We start from the raw sequence: 18,433 nt of genomic DNA on the forward strand, positions 1-18,433 counted from the left end.
ACATCTAATAGATGGAATGTTCTGAGTTTGCTCTTAGGCACTGCAGTAGGATGGTGTGATCTACTGTGCGAACAGCATCTCTCTATAGGTATCAGGATGGTTGGGGATTCTTTATCAGCAGTCAGAGCATTGCACTTTATCACTGGTGCAATCTTTTAAAGTGTAACATTATATTTATCTGACCTAACAAATTCATTCACATGCTCTTTAATGTGCCATGTCACTGCTTTTTGTAATATCTGCAGTTTTCATACATGTATATTTCTTTTATTTTTCAGTAAAAAAAATAATTACCAAAATAAATGGCAAAAAATGAGGAAATAAAGGCTTAAAACAGAAAAGGGTAGATTCCCACATTAGTACCCGCTGAAATCCATAAGCATCATGTGACTGAAACATGAACATGCGGGGATTTGGGCCAACTTTTAGGGGGTTAAATTGGTGAAAGATTGGGAAAGGTTTGAAAGTTGCATAAACACGTATACATAAACTTAGTTAAGGACCATTACCAAGCCGATGATGATATGTATCTATATTAAAACGTCGGTTGCACCTTGACTCAGGGGCTACAACAGGATGTTCAGAAAAGAAAAAAAGCAGTTTGTCAATCTCTAAGCGCATCTTTATTTTCCAACAATATATTCATATTTTCATTCATTTCAAGTGTTCCACATATACAATACAGACAAAAAGGAAAATTAAAGTGCAGGGAAGTATTGCTGTACATTCTAATATTGTCACATTAATAACCGGTGATTTGGAAGGGATGTGCATCAAATAACTCAATCTTAAGGCAGATTTTTCACAATACCAATCTGATTGGAATCCATCAGCAATGCAGCTTTCAGAGGGAACATTTTTGGGTTTGCAGTAACTCAAACCTTTTGTGATGCTCACACGTAAAACACAGCCAAGTGTGATCCGATTGGATCCCGGCAAAGTTCAGTAGCTGGTTATATGAACACACCAAGGGGAGATTTCACACTCAGATTAAGCCTAGTCCTGGACAAAAAAAAGATTTTTTTTTTCAATTGATTCTTTTTTTATTTCAGGAGCTTAATATTTGTGAAAACCGGCACCTAAATGTCCATATGAGCGGAAAGACAGGTAATAGCTGCAGCTCAATCCAAAAATAGTGTCAAGTGATTTAATCACCACATATTTTCTATACTGGTCTGTCCACCCAACCCATTCACTCACAGCATCTGGGACACCATTAGGTACTTTACATTTCTAAATCAATACAATGAATGCCAACTGTGGAAGACTTGACAATGAACATGTGAGGTTTGAAGGCCTCATCTCAGCGTGGTTCCTCAGTGGATGAACCCCACACCATCAGGGTGCATTTACCCAGACAGACCCAACTTCCCCACCCTCCAGCAACTTAACGTCAACCCAAGACAAGAACCTGACCCAAATCAACACAGGGTCTTCCGGACCGATCTGACCGCCCGGCCCGCTGGGTCCTGCAACAAGTCACAGCGCTCCAGTTCTTCATACCTCCCCGACCGGAGGAAACAGAGAACGGAGGTCTTACAGGTGTCAATGCACGGCTCCGAAACGTGGCCTTTGTGCCGAAGATACCAGAACCGCTGGAACGCCCGGTCGTCCTGGAGGAAGGTCCGGATCAGGCCGTCCCAGTCCGACGGGAAGAGGGAGGAGACGCCGTAGGCCTCGGACGCGCGGTAGAGGAGGGTCCATTTGGGTTCGGGGTCAGGGGTGAGGGTGGAGAACCCGCCGGGCTTGTGGTTAGCCTCGGTCAGGTTTAGGATGTATGTCTCGTGGTCCAGGACGAACCGGGAGCTGCCGTCATAGTTACCGTCCACCAGGTAGACCCGGTAACCTGGCAACCAGAAAAAAAGTTATAAAAGACAATACGGGTCTTACTCTGTCTGAGTAAGGAGTTGTCTTGGACTGTCTGGTTGAGGTGTGTGAACCTGGGTTTTTGGAGAGAACGTGTGTTTGTTTTCTGACCTGGGTTCAGGTTGACGTAAGTGGTGGCTGAGGGTGCGATGTAGGCCACGCCCAAAGCCCTCGTCATAGTCTCCTCATCATAAAACATCTGGAACTCATCAACGTGGGTGTGGCCGAAGAACTGACCCATGATGGTACTTTCATACCTGGACACAAACACAAACAAGTTAGACATACTGCAGTGGTTCTCAAACCTTTCCCGGGGACCCCGGGTTGGTCCATGTGTTAGATGTGTTCCACAGCTAGCACAATCGACCACAGATAGCACAACGAGTTAGCACAATCAACCAGAGATGGCACAATCAACCAGAGATGGCACAATCAACCAGAGATGGCACAATCAACCAGAGCTAGCAACAATGACTTGGAAGCTAATCATCAAGCCTTTATCTGCTTTATTCAGGTCAGCTGGTTGAGGGTTACAACAGACCTGAGATGGCTGGGAGGTTCAGAACCACTGACATAGTGAACTGAAAGTAATCTGGAACTTTCTAGAGTCCATGACTGGCTTAAACTGGGAAGTCATATTTTGAAGCGAAAGAGTTGTTTGGTTTCTGTCTGGTGTCAGAGGGGGAAGTGTAACCCTGTGGGGTCATATCTATCTGGGCTGGCAGGATTGGGGCATTCTGGGTAACAAGAAGACAACACACAGGTTAGTAGTGGTCACAGTGTGGCAGAACACTCCTCCCCCTACCTGTTGATGATGTGGTAGTAGTTCCAACTCCAACTGCTCAGACACAGACCAGGAGGAATGTGACCAATTATGTGAACCTGACAAATAGACAGGTGAGACATTTAGAATGGCTCTATAACAGCCAGGAAAGCAACTGACTCCAGAAAATAAAAAAAAAATAAAAAAAATATATATATAAATATATATTTGTATTTTATATTTACAGGCTTGATTTACAATATTCAGACTACAGTCATAACAGTTATAACTAATAGCCTCTATTAAGATATTCAGACTCATAGGACCTCATAACGTATTTATAACTGACTTCCTCCTAACGAACTCAGAAAAGTAACAGACCTCTTTCTCACATATTCTGACTCAAAACGGACTTCCTCCTCAGCCCCCCCCCCCTCGTCCTCACCTTCTCCCCCTCGTCCTCACCTTCTCCCCCTCGTCCTCACCTTCTCCCCCTCGTCCTCACCTTCTCCCCCTCGTCCTCACCTTCTCCCCCTCGTCCTCACCTTCTCCCCCTCGTCCTCACTGGTCTGTAATATCTGGACGAGCCACTGCAGCTGGTTGGCTGGGTCGGTCGAGTTGACCAGCAGCCAGTAGTTCTCCCTGGCGCAGAAGTTCATGTTGAGGGAAATCACTCGCAGGCCCGGCTGGACCTGGGCCGTGTAGAACCCACCGTGTCTGGAGAAAGAGAGCGTTTTAAACCTGGTCATGTTCAATTAGGGTTGTTTCAGAGCCTGTTAATTGTTCAGGTTTGTTTAGTGTCAGCGGATCACAGGATAAAGAGAAGTGATTCTCCCCTTTCTTGGGTTAAAACAGAGTAGCGTGCCGGTCAACCACCATGACTGTGGGACCCATTGTAAAGGTCCATTACATCAACCAATGGTTGCGTGCATCACATCTGACTGCTCAACATATGTGGTTAATATGTTTAGAAAATATCTGTTCTGACAGGAAACTGGCCATGGAAAACCACAGTAAGCAACCATGTGACTGCTTATAAAGATACACCAGTGTCCTTGCTAACTACAGTTACAGATCTAGAACAATGTGGTACAGATCTAGAATCAGTTTCCCCGTAGGTAAAGATGTAAGCAAGGATCAGTTTACAACTATTCATGGTCAGTACAGGTCCACCTACTTTCATCGATCATTCATCAGACTCTACAGATCTAGGATCAATCACACCATCTTCATCGATGTCAGAACAAATTTAGGATTCATCATCATCATCACAGTCCTACCTAAGAGTCTTCAGGGCCTCTTCTGGTAACCACGGCGCCCACTCCTCAGCCATGGTGTCATAGAGCCAGCTGGATGACCGGTTGCCATGGACGAAGGGCGGGGGGAAACTGTTAACCGGGGTGCTCTCATGGTTACCGATCGCAGGGTACACAGCCACGTTCCCAAGGTGACTGAGGAGTGGGAGGGAACAAGACTGGCTGGTCAGTTCACCCTGTCATTCAGCGGAACCCGTTTCCAGAGCAACCATGGGCATCAGTGGGTGTGTACCTGCGTATGAGCCGGGTGACGACGGTGAGCTCAGACAGCTGCTGGTTCCTGGTTTGGGACCAGACGTTATGGGCCGGTATGTCTCCGGTCCAGTAGACCCAGTCCCACGGGCCGTTTCTGGCTGCGTTCTCCAACAGGTTCTCCACCGTTCTCAAAGGCAGGTCACATTTGCTGTAGGAGCCCCAGAACCCAGCCTCCATCCGGTGTCGCCGGGGAGACCCGGAGTCGTTACGGCAACACAGAGGGGCCTTACAGTCCGCAGAGCTACCCACAGCATAGTCCTGATGAAAATACATGAATAAATCTGAGGTAACAATGGCCAAAATATTAAAATAACCTTTGTCTACTTAAGAAGTTTACTTCTTCTCAGCTCAAAGACACAACTGAGCAGAAAAATCCTTTGAGCACTTTTTTGTCTTACTCTTTTTCTAACACTATAAGAACTGTCCCTGTTCAAATTTGAGATAACATTGATTGCGCTCAGCAACTCACTCTCTGCAGAGACCTGCCACTCGCTAAGCAAGAACCTACATGGGACGGCAGAGCAGGTTCTCATACTAAACTACACACCCAACTCTGTGGCCATTAGATTAAAATGTTGGTCTCAATGCAACGTGCTTCCCTGCTGACCTTGTCCCAGTGGATATCCGTGAGGAACAGGACCCTGCTCTGAGGAGCACCTGGCCGGGGAGGTGTGGGAGGAGTGACAGGGGGTTTGGGGACCCGGGGGAGGGTGACATTCCATGTGGCGTAGATGTCGAAGTGTCCACACGACTTCCCCACGAGCAGGGCACAGGCCTCGGACGGCCACAAGAGAGACCGCTGCAAAGCCCTGGGAAACAGAGGGGCAGGACAGTCAAGACATCTGAATCATGTCCAGAATCAAAACACAGACCAGTGGTCCGGGTGTAGATGGAAACAGAGGGGGAGGACAGTCAAGACATCTGAATCATGTCCAGAATCAAAACACAGACCAGTGGTCCGGGTGTAGATGGAAACAGAGGGGGAGGACAGTCAAGACATCTGAATCATGTCCAGAATCAAAACACAGACCAGTGGTCCGGGTGTAGATGGAAACAGAGGGGGAGGACAGTCAAGACATCTGAATCATGTCCAGAATCAAAACACAGACCGGGTGTAGAAAGTAGCACTTAACCTTTTTAAATGCTGAGACGCGCATCTATACAGATGCCAACGTCCCTTTCTTTCATTTGGATACTTCTTATATCCTCTCCTTCTGAAAACCCATTGGATGAGAAAGCCAGAGTTCCCTCCCCATCTGACCTTCCCTTCCAATTGGCAACTGAGAAAAGGCCTAGGGCAAGGATTCTTTAAGGTTCCCCATTTCGATCAAAGGTTTCGCCATCCACCACGTCAAAAATATGCAAACAACATGTTATCAGAGTGTCAAAAACTGTTTTAGGTTTATTTGTAACATGAGGAAGTATGTAAAGAAATATCACAAAGTTACTGGAGGTTCAAGAAAACACCAAGGCAACAACTGATAGCTCATCAGTGGTGTCCCTTCCCCCCAGGGCTCGTCCTGTTCAATCAGTTCTAAGATGTTTGATGTAATCAGACACTTGATTCGGTCAGGACGTGTCATTGCTTAAAATTCTCAAAATAATGTATTTGGAACTATATTATGCACTTACCATGATTACCTATTAAACATGCTTCGATGAAGCCAAGCATTACTCTCACAATAGCATTTTCAAACTTAGACGATCATACATCAGGAAACCTATTTAGAGAAATGCGGTAGATGTATGCAGTCATCTTTAACACATGAAACGTAATCGACCAAAATAACAGTGGTTCATAGCATTAACATTAAGGGCCAGAATTAGGCCGAACACAAACCCCACCTGATGAAGTCATCTCTGAACAGCTCTGTGATTTGACGACAGACCTGCTCGTCAGCCAGATGGAGGCGAATACAGGCGTCGCCCGCGACCTTCGCAATCCGCTCTTCGTTCACATCACTCTGCAGAGACATGCATGAGAGAGAGAGAGGGAAAGCATCGTGACAGAAAGTGTTATGAGAGAAAGACGGAGAGAGAGAGGTGTTGACACGTAGCACGCCACAAGGCTCAACCACAGAGACGTTTCTTCTAATCAAACAGGCCATGTCTCCTCTGACACTTAAACGAAGTCGGCCTTATTAGGTCCACAGAACCTGCAAGTCGGGTTCTCTCTCGTCCTGGTTCTTAGTCCCATAACCCACCGGTGTCAGACAGATGTCCGGACTACAGCTGGAGAGTTGGTCAGTTGAAAATGTAAACTGGTTTGTCCAAGGTTTGATGAACAGCTGACTAACTGAATCAGGTGGACTAGTTATAGTTAAAACGATGTTGAGAAAAGAAAACCGGTTGAAACATCTGTGGCCTGATGAGGGGTGTGGGAAACTCCTCAGAGCAGAGTCCTGTTCCTTAGTTGCAAATACTTTTTGTCAAACAGTTTCTGTTGACCGTTGCCACAACTCCCTTCCTGTTTTGACAGACAGAGCTGGCAAAATTTTGCTAATAAAATATTTGTTGTAATAAAGAAGGAATTAGGGAAGTTGCCATAAATTATTAATAGATATGACAGGATAAAGATGGGTGGATGAGTAGCCATATATGCTAAGTCGAAACCTTATGGGATCCTGTGCACACCCTGCACTAAATGTCTCTCTACCTCGGCAACTGAAACTGTTAATTATTGATGTGTCTGTTGCTCAGTACACATTTCTAAGTACTGGTCATATACCATATCCTGCTGATTCCTAAGTAGCGGTCACATAACATACCCTGCGGATTGGGCAGATGCTGTTGATCCCATTCCAACATCCCTGGTCCCCTTTGTCCTCTGAGGTGGTTATTTTAGGAGGATCTAAATCTAAAGTTTTTAATACAAACTTGGAATAATTTACAAAAACTTAGCTGTTGTCTGTCATTCCCATATATGGTTCTGGAGAACTTCTCAAAAATGTATTCCTTTGGCAGAGAAATCAATCTTGGGCAAATCCTAGAAAGACTGACTTGGTAGCTGATTGTCAACTTTCTTTTCAGGCAACTGAGAAATAGATTTACAGCATTGATAAAAAAAGCCAAATCATGTTTTAATTTAGATGCCATATCCAGTTCTGCTGGTGATCCAATGTACTGCATGAGTTTGCTGTCAATATATGTGGTGTTTGTACATTGTTGTCATTTGTTTATGTTGTTTCAGATGTTCTATGAGAACCTTAGGAAGACTAGGTGTCTTTAGCAGAAACTATCTGGGATCCTATCAAATCTTAAATCCATCCATATTTGATATAAATAATGTGTTTGTTGACCATATTCAGCCAGCGACTGGTTCCTTTCCCAGATCATTTTAAATTAAATGAATGGGTGCCTCGAGGACAAAATGATGTTAGAGGAATATTTTAATGAAAAAAGTGTTTGTCATGATTGTGTGCTCGGTTGTTTGTGTCTGTGTTCCCTGTACTTTGCACTCCATGTTTATAGAGATGTAGAGGGGATGTATCTGATGGCTATACAGCAGGCTGGCTGGAGACCTTTGGTCTCAGCATGAGGGCCCACACAAAAATGAACAGGGATGAACCTTTATATATTTTTTTGCTTTAGTCGTGTGCCCCATTCTTTTGTTATTGTTTTCTGTCAATTGCAGTTTTGTTGATTAAATATAATAACTTATTTACTAGAATTTATATGCAGACATTGTATAATGTGCATTACTGAACGAGAATGTATTTCTAATTATATAATTTAAACTTGGAATTTTCCACTCATTATCAGACTTATATTATTATTTTATAATTAAAATATATAGAAGCTTAACTTTTGTATGATCGAATTAATATTTGTTAAAATTAGAAACATCATGAGGTGCAACATTTTGATTTAATTTACTCAAGCGTACACAGGTACAGAAATGACAAAACACCGGTATGAACATACCGGCCGACGGTGAATTGGCCAAATATTTTCATACAAGCACATCCCTAAAAATTGAAGGCTGAAAAACAAAGTAAAACCATACTTTTGCTAAATACATTTAGCCAAATTACATTTTGCTAAAAGTAATCCAAACAGGTCAATGTTTTTTTGTTTATTATGTGATGAGCTAAATACTATGTTCCATTCTCTGTTTAGCAAATTTCTTAAATGTACACCAAACACAATATTGGATATATCCATGTGTTCCATCTTACCAGCAGAGCGATGTCAAGGATGGTGAAGAGGGTTTTACACACCGGACAGGTCAGGTTTTGCCAGTTGAACCCGACCCTGAGACGACCGACTTCCTCCAGAAACGTTATGTCTGGTTTCGCGTTCTCCTGGATCGGCAAAGAGGTCCCTATCGGCACCGAGACCAGTACTATGACCCAGCACAGCAAACCCAGGTCGTAGGGAACAGCTGTGAACCGCATTGTTCGTGTTACTTAGCAGTGAAGCTGTGGCTTGCAACTATTTCACTCTGCCGTAAATGCACACAAAACGTTGACGAGCGTCTTCTAAAACAGCGTCCCGCATAATAAACACTCATGTCACCATCACAACATTTTATATTCACTTCCTGAGGTACAGTGAGGTACGGTGTTTTGTTCGGCTGCGACCCCGATATGTCAACAAAGAGGAAGTGTAGTACACTTCCGCAGTCCGAGTTGTGACAGGTCTGCCAGCTTTCCTTTATGAAAGCCTAGAGAAAAGCAAGTCATATAATCGATTTCTGACCAATTCAATACTGTTTAACTTTAAAAAAATAAAAATAAAAGTGTAATATAAACCGAGGGGGAGAGAGCAACCCTCATTACGGAAAAGGACCACAGCTAATCATTCTGTCCTTGACTCGTGGGCAGATCAGCTGACGGATCACGTGATGTACTCAGCCGGTTTGTTTTAAGCTTTTTAATGTAATTTCTTAGACTAAACTGATTAAGACGTATCGTATCTAACCCAGTGCAGGGGCGTAGGTTTCATTATACATGAGTGGGACATGTCCGCCCCACATTTTGAAAATGGCATTTTGCCCCCCCCCCCCCCCCAAACTTTTATCAACCCAACTCTTAAATTATAAAAAAAGATCAACCTCTTGCAGTGTTAGTACGGTAAGCAATTGCGTAATTTCGAGTCATACTGGGTTTAGGACCACACGCAGGCACTTTGCATTGAGGTAGTTACTGGATAGGTCTGGTTACCGCAGTAGAGGCTACCACTGCTACTAGTAACTACCATCTCTGTCTCATGAAAGTTTGGTAGCCTAGCTGATATTACCGTTAGCTAATTAACGTATGAATGAGGTAAATATTTTGCTTATCAGACTGTTTTTCTAAAAGCGGTAAGGTTTAGTTTGGCTAACGTTTTATATTTTGATAGTTGCAAAAAAAAAGGTTTTCCAAGTTGAAATGGAAAGTTTTGAGTGAGGAACAGAAGCGTTCAATTTGCAGTGGTCTCATCATTTTAACCCTTCAGTTCCTCACTCTAAACCTTTTCAACTTTTTTGGAAAGCAAAGAAAAAGGTGCAGTAGGTCTATTAATTTTTTCCAGAGCTGTATATTAGCTTACTAGTTAAAGTTATTTTGCTAGCTAGCAAGCGTTTTTTTGCAAATACAAAGTGAGTGGTACAGCTATTTGATACATTAGAAGATATAGCCACTGTAGTTGATCTCTTGAAAAGTTATCTAACGTTGTAGTTCCCTACATAATTACCTGCATTTGACATTTCAACCTAATTTGGGTCTTATGGATCAAACATTGCCATCACGTTCTGCAGGCGTCAATGTACATGAAGTTGTACATGTCATGTCCTTCATTTTAGCAAGATCAGATGCTGACCATGAAAAGGTCCTTGCCATAGCAGGATCAGACAGCCAGGGAAAAAGGGTGAACCCTGGAGCTGAGGTGAAATGTCTTTAAAAGTGGAAAACTTAAATAAAATTGGTTATGTTGTGTGTAAACCCATATCTTGAATGTTCATATTTATTAGTAGAACCAGAAGGATATTGAATAGACTAGAATCCTTGGGCAGAGCTGAATAGACTAGAATCCTTGGGCAGAGCTGAATAGACTAGAATCCTTGGGCAGAGCTGAATAGACTAGAATCCTTGGGAAGAGTTGAGTAAACTAGAATCCTTGGGAAGAGCTGAATAGACTAGAATCCTTGGGGCAAGTGCAGAGGCTAGACTAGATCCTTGGGAAGAGTTGAGTAGACTAGAATCCTTGGGAAGAGTTGAGTAGACTAGAATCCTTGGGCAGAGCTGAATAGACTAGAATCCTTGGACCAAGCAGAAAAAAAGAGAGGAGCCTACTGAGTGGGTACACACATGCCACAAAATAATGGTTCATTAGGACTATGTCAATCAATCAAATTTGTTCATAAATCCCTTTTTACATCAGCGGTTAATTATGATCCCAAAGAGTTAAACAGATTTCTAAAATGGAAACCCTACCAGCTGCTCACATGAGGGGACCTATTTTGTGAGAGCCCAAAGTACCTCTCTAAACTAGATGCGTCCTCAGGGTTTCGGCAGACAGGTTTAGACGGGGAGAGCGTTGAACTCTGTACATTTAATACTCCATTTGGAAGGTATTTGTTTAAAACTTCTGCACCCGTGACATTTCATATGACAATCCAGCAGATCTTTGAGAGCATTCCAGGTGCCAAGGTATACATCGATATCATCTTGATATGGGGCAATACAATTAAGGAGCATGACCAGAGGTTGAAAATAGTAGCCAGAACTAGTAGTTTGAAACTGAATGCAGGCAAATGTCAGTACAGACAAACAGAGATATTCTTTCTTGGTGAAAAGCTGACACAAGAGGGTGTAAAAATTGACCAAAGCAAAGTCACAGCCATTAGGAACCTGCCTGCACCGACAAACAAAGAGGGTGTTCAGAGATTTCTAGGTATGGTCAACTACACAGGCAAGCTTATACCTAATCTATCAAGCCACTCCAGTCAGATGAGAGGTCTGCTAGTCGAATCCTCTGACTGGAGTTGGGACAGTTACCATCAGAGAGAATTTGATGAGCTGAAAGACATAATAGTGAAAGCTCTAGTTCTAAGATGAAAACATCATATCAAAATCTCAGCAGATGCATCTAAGTCAGGGTTATTTACAGTGTTGCTGCAGAGACACGACACTAGATGGCACCCTGTAGCTTATGCTTCAAGAGCATTGACAACCTCAGAGTGCAATTACGCACAGATAGTAAAAGAAGCTATAGCTCTTGCATATGGGTGTGGAAAGTTCCATGTGTTCATCTGTGGTAAAAGACTTTGGGCTGAAACAGACCATAAGCCACTAATACAAAATAAATCCTAAGGTTCTGCAACGCAACATGTTGATAAAAATACACAAGGGACACCTGGCATGGAGAAGTCTAAGAGAAGGGCCAATGCAGTGTTGTGCTGCCCTGGTTATGGGTTTCAACATAGAGCAGAACATACGTTCATGTGAAACCTGTCAAACACATACAGTGGGGAGAACAAGTATTTGTTACACTGCCAATTTTGCTGGTTTTCTGTAATTTTTATCATAGGTACATTTCAACTGTGAGTGACGGAATCTAAAACAAAATTCCAGAAAATCCCATTGTATGATTTTTAAATAATGAATTTGCATTTTATTGCATGACAAAAGTATTGGATTACCTACCAACCAGTAAGAATTCCGTCTCTCACAGACCTGATCGTTTTTCTTTAAGAAGCCCTCTTCTCCATTCATTACCTGTATTAACAGAGAAAAATAGATCAAGCCAGGAACATAAAAAATACTTATGTAACTAATAATTGGACGTAGGCCACAATAATGAATACAGTTTGTAGATTATTAATGTAGGGATAGGGTGAGAAGCTCAGCCATTCGTGAGGAACTCGGAGTAGAGCCGCTGCTCCTTTGCATCGAAAGGAGCCAGTTGAGGTGGTTCGGGCATCTGGTAAGGATGCCCCCAGGACGTCTCCCTAAGGAGGTGTTCCAGGCATCTCCAGCTGGGAGGAGGACTAGGTGGAGGGATTATATTTCGACACTGGCCTGGGAACGCCTCGGGATCTGTTGTGGAAATTTCTCTAACCAATGTATTCTCACTGATTAAAGGACTGAGAGCCCCTTATTCAAATTAGAAAAGGAATGGGGGATCTGGTATTTGCCTAGGGGGCATCTATTGTCTGTCCAGATGCTGTAAGAACTCTTAGAATTGAAGAAGTTACCTATGGCAGGAAGGATAAGGTGGGGGGATAGCCCGCCCTTTGGGTAAAGCCTTTGTGACACAGGACAGATGGGCAACAACTTACCACACCCCTTTTCACTGTAATAAATATGGATTGTGCATGTATGGAGTCAGAGACTCCTCGGACGATTATGTTGGTAAGCATTTGACGCATCTCTCTTATTTGCAAATGATTAATAATACTGTTAATTGTGCCGACAGTATTTCGTCTCTGTACTTCCTTCTTAAAGAGTTCTGATCGATTAAATTACCATCACAGATCCCCCAGTCAGAGCTGGCAAATGTGGCTCGGGAAAGGGAAGTTTGGGGTCCCCTGCTGGAGCTGCTGTCCCCGCAACCCGATACGGATAAGCGGATGAAGATGAGATGAGAGAGATTATTAATGTCATGATCAACACAGATCCCTCCACTAACTGTTTTGTCTGTTCTTGGCTCACGGCCCATCTGACCAGTCCAAATCAGCTCCCTTCCTAGATGCGTCCTCTAACAAAACATATTTAACAGAAATGGACCTGTTATGTAGCTGATTTGTTCATTCTTACATGTGTGTATCTATGACACAGACTTAATCAATTGCCTTTCATGTAAGCAGACAGAAAGGTAGGCCTGCCCCCAACAAATACTTTTTTTAACTTTGTGGAGAATATCAATTGATTTATCAACTGGAGATCTGATCCGACCGGTACATAAAACATAACCACAAGGGGGCAATCATGAATTGTTAGAAGCTCAAACTTAATGTTTACACCAGAGGCCCTGGTGAAGCACTCAGTTGTCAGAATGGCCATGGGATTTTGGCTTTCATTTTTAACCATTGAAAGGTGTCAGGGGCTCCATATGGCCCACAAGGCATCACTTTAAATGGATGGAGCCCTGAAGGCAAAACCCTGAAGGCAAAAATCCATGTGTTGTAGCCAGGAGGGAGTAAGGGGCACCTGCCAATATACTTTACACAGATCAAGTGTGGTGATACTTTTGGCCTTACCCAGCCTGTTCAATGGTTCATCTATCCAAGGCATGGGATTAGAAAACAGGAAACACTGCTCAGTTTTCAGAAATCTGCCCAGAATCTGATTATTCTGTCCTTCTTGGGAACTAAAAGAATAGGACCAAACCCCTCAATTTTAGAGAATTCAATTAGGTATGTGACCTACAAACACTGCACATCCTGTTGCAGTGCTTTCAGCGTACTTTCAGGAATTATTCTGGATTCCTCTGAAACAGCAAAGAGAACACATTCTTTACCTCGATCTGTTGGTGGCGCTGTTCACACATTGGATGCCCTTCGGGGATTCTTCTCCTTCACCAGCCCTCTTGGGGTTCAAGTCTGAATGTTCCTCATCACAGTCACAAATGTTCTGAATTATTCTAATGCTTCTGTGCTGGTAGTTTGGGGCTGCCTTTCTGGGCCTCTCACCTTTTATTTCTTTAACAGATTTATACAGAAATGCTGGGTGAGATGTCGCTTCCCTGGACACAGAATCTCATAGGTTTCTGGCCCTGCCTTTACCAACATAGTGGATGGGCCACACCACTTGGTAAGCAGCTTGCTGGTCCTGTTGAGTGATAGCACTAATAACACCAAGACTTCTGTCCAGGCTTGAGTTCTCTTTCCCTTGTGTATTTTACGTACCATACTTTTTTTGTCTTGGTATTCGTCATGCAGACTGACCATTTCCTTCAGAATATCCCGTTTATTTCTCATTGCCATGGTTGTACCCTGCCACACTAGTAGTCTATTGTGTGTGTGTGTGTGTGTTTATTTTTTGTCCATTATTCTTATTTGTTTTTATTTCCCCCATTCCTTTTGTATAAATTGTTGCACCTTTGGGCCAGAAAAAAATTAATTGTTTGTTGTGAGACTTACTTGGCAATAAAAAAAAATCTGATTCTGATGTTTCCAAAAGGATCTTGTTTTTATAGTTCTACCTCAGGTAATCTTTTTCTAGTATTTATTTTCTTGTTGTTTTTTCCAGCTTGCAGAATGAGTAATGAATGACTCCCAGATACATTTGATTCCCCTAAAGTTCTGAGGAGCTGAGAACCATTAAGAGGAAATTTACAGATGTGCTGGTGGTGGTTTGACCAATCAACTGTACCCCCAATGCAATACACATACACGGGTCAAGGAAAATGCTTAAGTGAACCTCAAGCAGTCTCACTCTGTTGACGTTCAAGTCATCTGTGATGTCATGATGAAGTTCACCAATGAGGTGGCCAAGAGGTGAACAGCAGTGAGGTGTCCTCCTCCAGGCAGGAGGCGTGAGAGATGATTGGCTAAATCGTCAGGGAAGCTGTTCCAAATAACTGTTTAGTTCGGTATCAGCAATGAGCCTAAAGTGCTATATATTCATTTATTGAATATACGTATGAGTAATGAATGAGGCCCCAGGTCCCCACTGTTGATGCAATGCTGTTCATTGTTACTGTATCTGATAGTAAGCAGAGGGAAGCTGATCCTTACAGTGAAGGAGTGTCAAGCATTTTGTCACCCATTCAATATTTTATTCACTTAAGGCTGATTTTCTACAAGCTGATCTATGAGGAGTAATTCTCATGCATTACGTTAAAAAGTTTTCAGCACTGCAAAACAAATAGGGTTAAGTATTATAATATACTGTATGTCTTAACTGAATGGAAGAACACAGTACACAGGGTTCTCCATAAAAAATTACTGTTCTCCAAGTTATTTTACCATCCTTTTTCTATTCATTGAGGCTATGAGATCAATAGGCAAGTGCCTGGCTGCTGGGCCATTTTCACTGGGGAACAAACACAGACTGGACACCCAGTTGGACACACAGTTCAAGTTTATTCAGTTTACAGCCACTTGACTTAGTTCACATGGAGAAACATTACTCATATTGTATTACCTGAAAATAATTGCTGTTTAGCTTTAACACTTAACTGAACTACTTTTCTCTTAAATGATCCTGCACACATCTTATTTAGACCTCTTTAATCAGGATGCCGTACGGGCGAATGGAGCTCTCCACGATCCTTTTCTCCTCCTCCTTTGATGTTCCTTGCTGAACAGGAATCAGCCAGTAGTCGGTTGCGGCGCAGATCTTTCTCTGCATGGGATTGATCCTGTTCTGAATCACCACTTTGTATCTTTTGCCATTCTTCTTTGAAACGAACATCTTGGCGTATTGATCACCGGCAATACTCATGAGTGGAGTGGAGTAGATCCCTCTTCCGTATGCTTGTCCAGATCCCGGTATGTAATGGTCCTGGATGATGCCTTTGGCTCCATCGATGCTGGTTCCATGGAAGGAGGCTGGCCACTCTCCTGGTGAAGACTCACTCCTCCACCCAGATCTGCCCAGCCAGGTGTTCCCATCTGGGTATTTATCCAGAACCTTCACAGCCATGCGGTACCAACCGAGGGGCCTCTCGTACTTCTCGTTTCCCCTGGTACATTCGGAAGATGAAGACATGTTGGTGAAGTCGTAATCAAACCCGTGGTCAAAGAACTCCTCCAGGTTCACGAAGAACTCTTCTTCAACATCGCAGTAATGATGTGCCAACATGCAGCGCTGGTGAAAGTCGTTCACAGACAAGATGTTTCCTGTTTTATGTGCAGGGCACTCCGTATGGGGCTTGATGCATCTTCCAAAGAGTTGAGAGAGCGCTTCACAACGGACATGGGGGTCCTTCATGATAATTTCAAAGCTCTTTCTGATTTGATCTGTCTAGTGCTTGAATATGAGCCTGTTTGACTTGATGTCTTTTAGGTCTTTCCTTATAATGCAGTATGTCACATGACTCCCTAAGAAATTACAACATGATGGGCGTGCCTTACATTGGGGACAGTGCACATTGAGGCCAGCCAACTCATTGCCCAATTATTGGAAAAGGTTGTGGATACCTTTTTGTTTCTTGGCAGAGGGTGAAAGGTAAAGCTTGCAGGCAAGGAAATAAGACCTAAAGCCACTACATAGGTATACATAGTGCACATGGGAAGTGTGTGTGTGTGTGTGTGCGTGTGTGTGCGCGTGTGTGTGCGTGTGTGTGCGCGTGTGTGTGTGTGTGTGCGTGTGTGTGCGCGTGTGTGTGCGCGTGTGCGTGTGTGTGTGCGCTTGTGCGTGTGTGTGTGCGTGTGTGCGTGCGTGTGCGTGTGTGCGTGTGTGTGTGTGTGTGTCGGGGTGCATGTGTGCACATCAACGTTGTATGTATAAGGCCCTAAGAAATGTAAATCAAAATGATTCAAGGCAAATGTATTTATATATACATATTTATAGCACTGTGTCAGAGGGCCTCTCCATTACTTTGACTCCCTGGCTAATTTTGCATATTGTTAGGCTACCTCCATGAAGTTAATTCTCACTATTTCTAGCATACAGCTCCGGAAAAAATTAAGAGACCATTGCACCTTTTTTTTTTCTTTCCAAAAAAGTTGAAAAGGTTCCTCACTCAAAACCTTCCTCTTTGACTTTTTAGGAAAGGAAAGAAAAAGGTGCAGTGGTCTCTTAATATTCCGGAGATGTATAAGAATATCAAAGATGTATTTGGGTTACAAAACTATCTAGTCTAAGAACAAGCAGTATTAATTTGTGACATACAGGTAGCCAGTGTGGAGATTTTAAGATTGGTGTTATGTGTTCTGCATTCTTATCAGTAATTAACTGTAGCAGCAGCATTCTATATAAGTTGATATATATGATGTTTTGAACCATAATACATCGTTTGTATTATAAATATGATATAAAAATAAATATTTAGTAAACATTATGGGGGTGTTCCTGAGTTTTTGGGAAGAAGTTGGTAATTGTTCTGAGTTCAAACTTAACTAGTGAACGCCATTCTGCGTCATTACATGCAAAAAGAAGCGATTTTTTTTGGTGGTGCCTATATTTTGTACCTTCTATTATTTAATTATTTCATTATTTTCTACCCAATACAGTGTAATTTGATAGTAAAGGCATGAAAATATGAGGAAATACCAATGACACAATTCTTTATAATGTTTTCCAAAAAAAATCTTTATGCCTTTCCAATAGATTAGTTTTTAAAATGGTGACCCAAAAGTCTGTTTTTATGTGTTTTTATTGAAGCCAAGGGGGTTGTGATTACCAGGATACATCATAATAGGTTGTATCTGTTACAGAACTGAATATAGGACCCAAAATGTCCAAGTAGTGAAATCCGGACAAAATCCCCACCGACTACTTAGGGCCCACCTGTAGCTTTTTAAATGGTAATTAGTGTCTGTGTATAAATAGTCAATGAGTTTGTTAGCTCTCACATGGAGGCACTGAGCAGGCTAGATACTGAGCCATGGGGAGCAGAAAAGAACTGTCAAAAGACCTTTGTGACAAGGTAATGGAACTTCTTGAAGATGGAAAAGGATATAAAAAGATATCCAAAGCCTTGAAAATGCCAGTCAGTACTATTCAATCACTTATTAAGAAGTGTAAAATTCAAACCTTTCAGTTTCAAAACAAAAAAATCACTAACATACAGAAAATGTATTTTTGTGTAGTCCTACACACTTGTTGTGCTCCCAAATACTCAAAAAACGTTGCTTTATTGGTCTTTGTTTTTTTCCCCTTGGGATGTTAAGGTAAAATCCATCCATCCATCATCTTCCGCTTATCCGGGGCCAGGTCGCGGGGGCAGCAGTCTAAGCAGGGATGCCCAGACATCCCTCTCCCCAGACACTTCCTCTAGCTCTTCCGGGGGGACACCGAGGCGTTCCCAGGCCAGCCGGGAGACATAGTCCCTCCAGCGTGTCCTAGGTCATCCCCGGGGTCTCCTCCCGGTGGGACGGGACCGGAACACCTTCCCAGGAAGGCGTTCCGGAGGCATCCGAAACAGATGCCCAAGCCACCTCAGCTGACCCCTCTCGATGTGGAGAAGCAGCGACTCTACTCTGAGCTCCTCCCGGGTGACCGAGCTTCTCACCCTATCTCTAAGGGATCGCCCTGCCACCCTGCGGAGAAAGCTCATTTCGGCCGCCTGTATCCGGGATCTTGTCCTTTCGGTCATGACCCAAAGCTCATGACCATAGGTGAGAGTAGGAACGTAGATT

At 43.0% G+C, this 18,433-nt stretch overlaps 1 protein-coding gene across 1 annotated transcript; it reads right to left on the reverse strand.

Annotated features, from left to right (window-relative positions):
• Positions 1 to 600: 600 nt before the first annotated feature.
• On the reverse strand, positions 601 to 9,036 carry smpd1 (sphingomyelin phosphodiesterase 1). Its single transcript, XM_010868822.5, has 9 exons — positions 8,379 to 9,036; positions 6,046 to 6,164; positions 4,808 to 5,009; positions 4,178 to 4,458; positions 3,910 to 4,080; positions 3,175 to 3,346; positions 2,672 to 2,748; positions 1,978 to 2,123; positions 601 to 1,846 (listed from the first exon to the last, which is right to left on the reverse strand). The coding sequence occupies exons 1-9, from the start codon at positions 8,595 to 8,597 to the stop codon at positions 1,422 to 1,424; spliced, it is 1,812 nt and encodes a 603-aa protein (XP_010867124.1). The 5' UTR covers positions 8,598 to 9,036; the 3' UTR covers positions 601 to 1,421.
• Between the last annotated feature and the right edge of the window lie 9,397 nt (positions 9,037 to 18,433).

This window comes from Esox lucius, chromosome 7 (genome assembly GCF_011004845.1).
Source record: "Esox lucius isolate fEsoLuc1 chromosome 7, fEsoLuc1.pri, whole genome shotgun sequence".
NCBI lineage: Eukaryota > Metazoa > Chordata > Actinopteri > Esociformes > Esocidae > Esox > Esox lucius.

Coding starts and splice junctions, on each gene's coding strand:
- smpd1 (XM_010868822.5), bottom strand. CDS start 8,597: ATGCGGTTCACAGCTGTTCCCTACGACCTGGGTTTGCTGTGCTGGGTC. Junction 4,081..4,177: donor GTCACCCGGCTCATACGCAG/GTACACACCCAC, acceptor CCCACTCCTCAG/TCACCTTGGGAACGTGGCTG. Junction 1,847..1,977: donor TTACGTCAACCTGAACCCAG/GTCAGAAAACAA, acceptor TCTGGTTGCCAG/GTTACCGGGTCTACCTGGTG.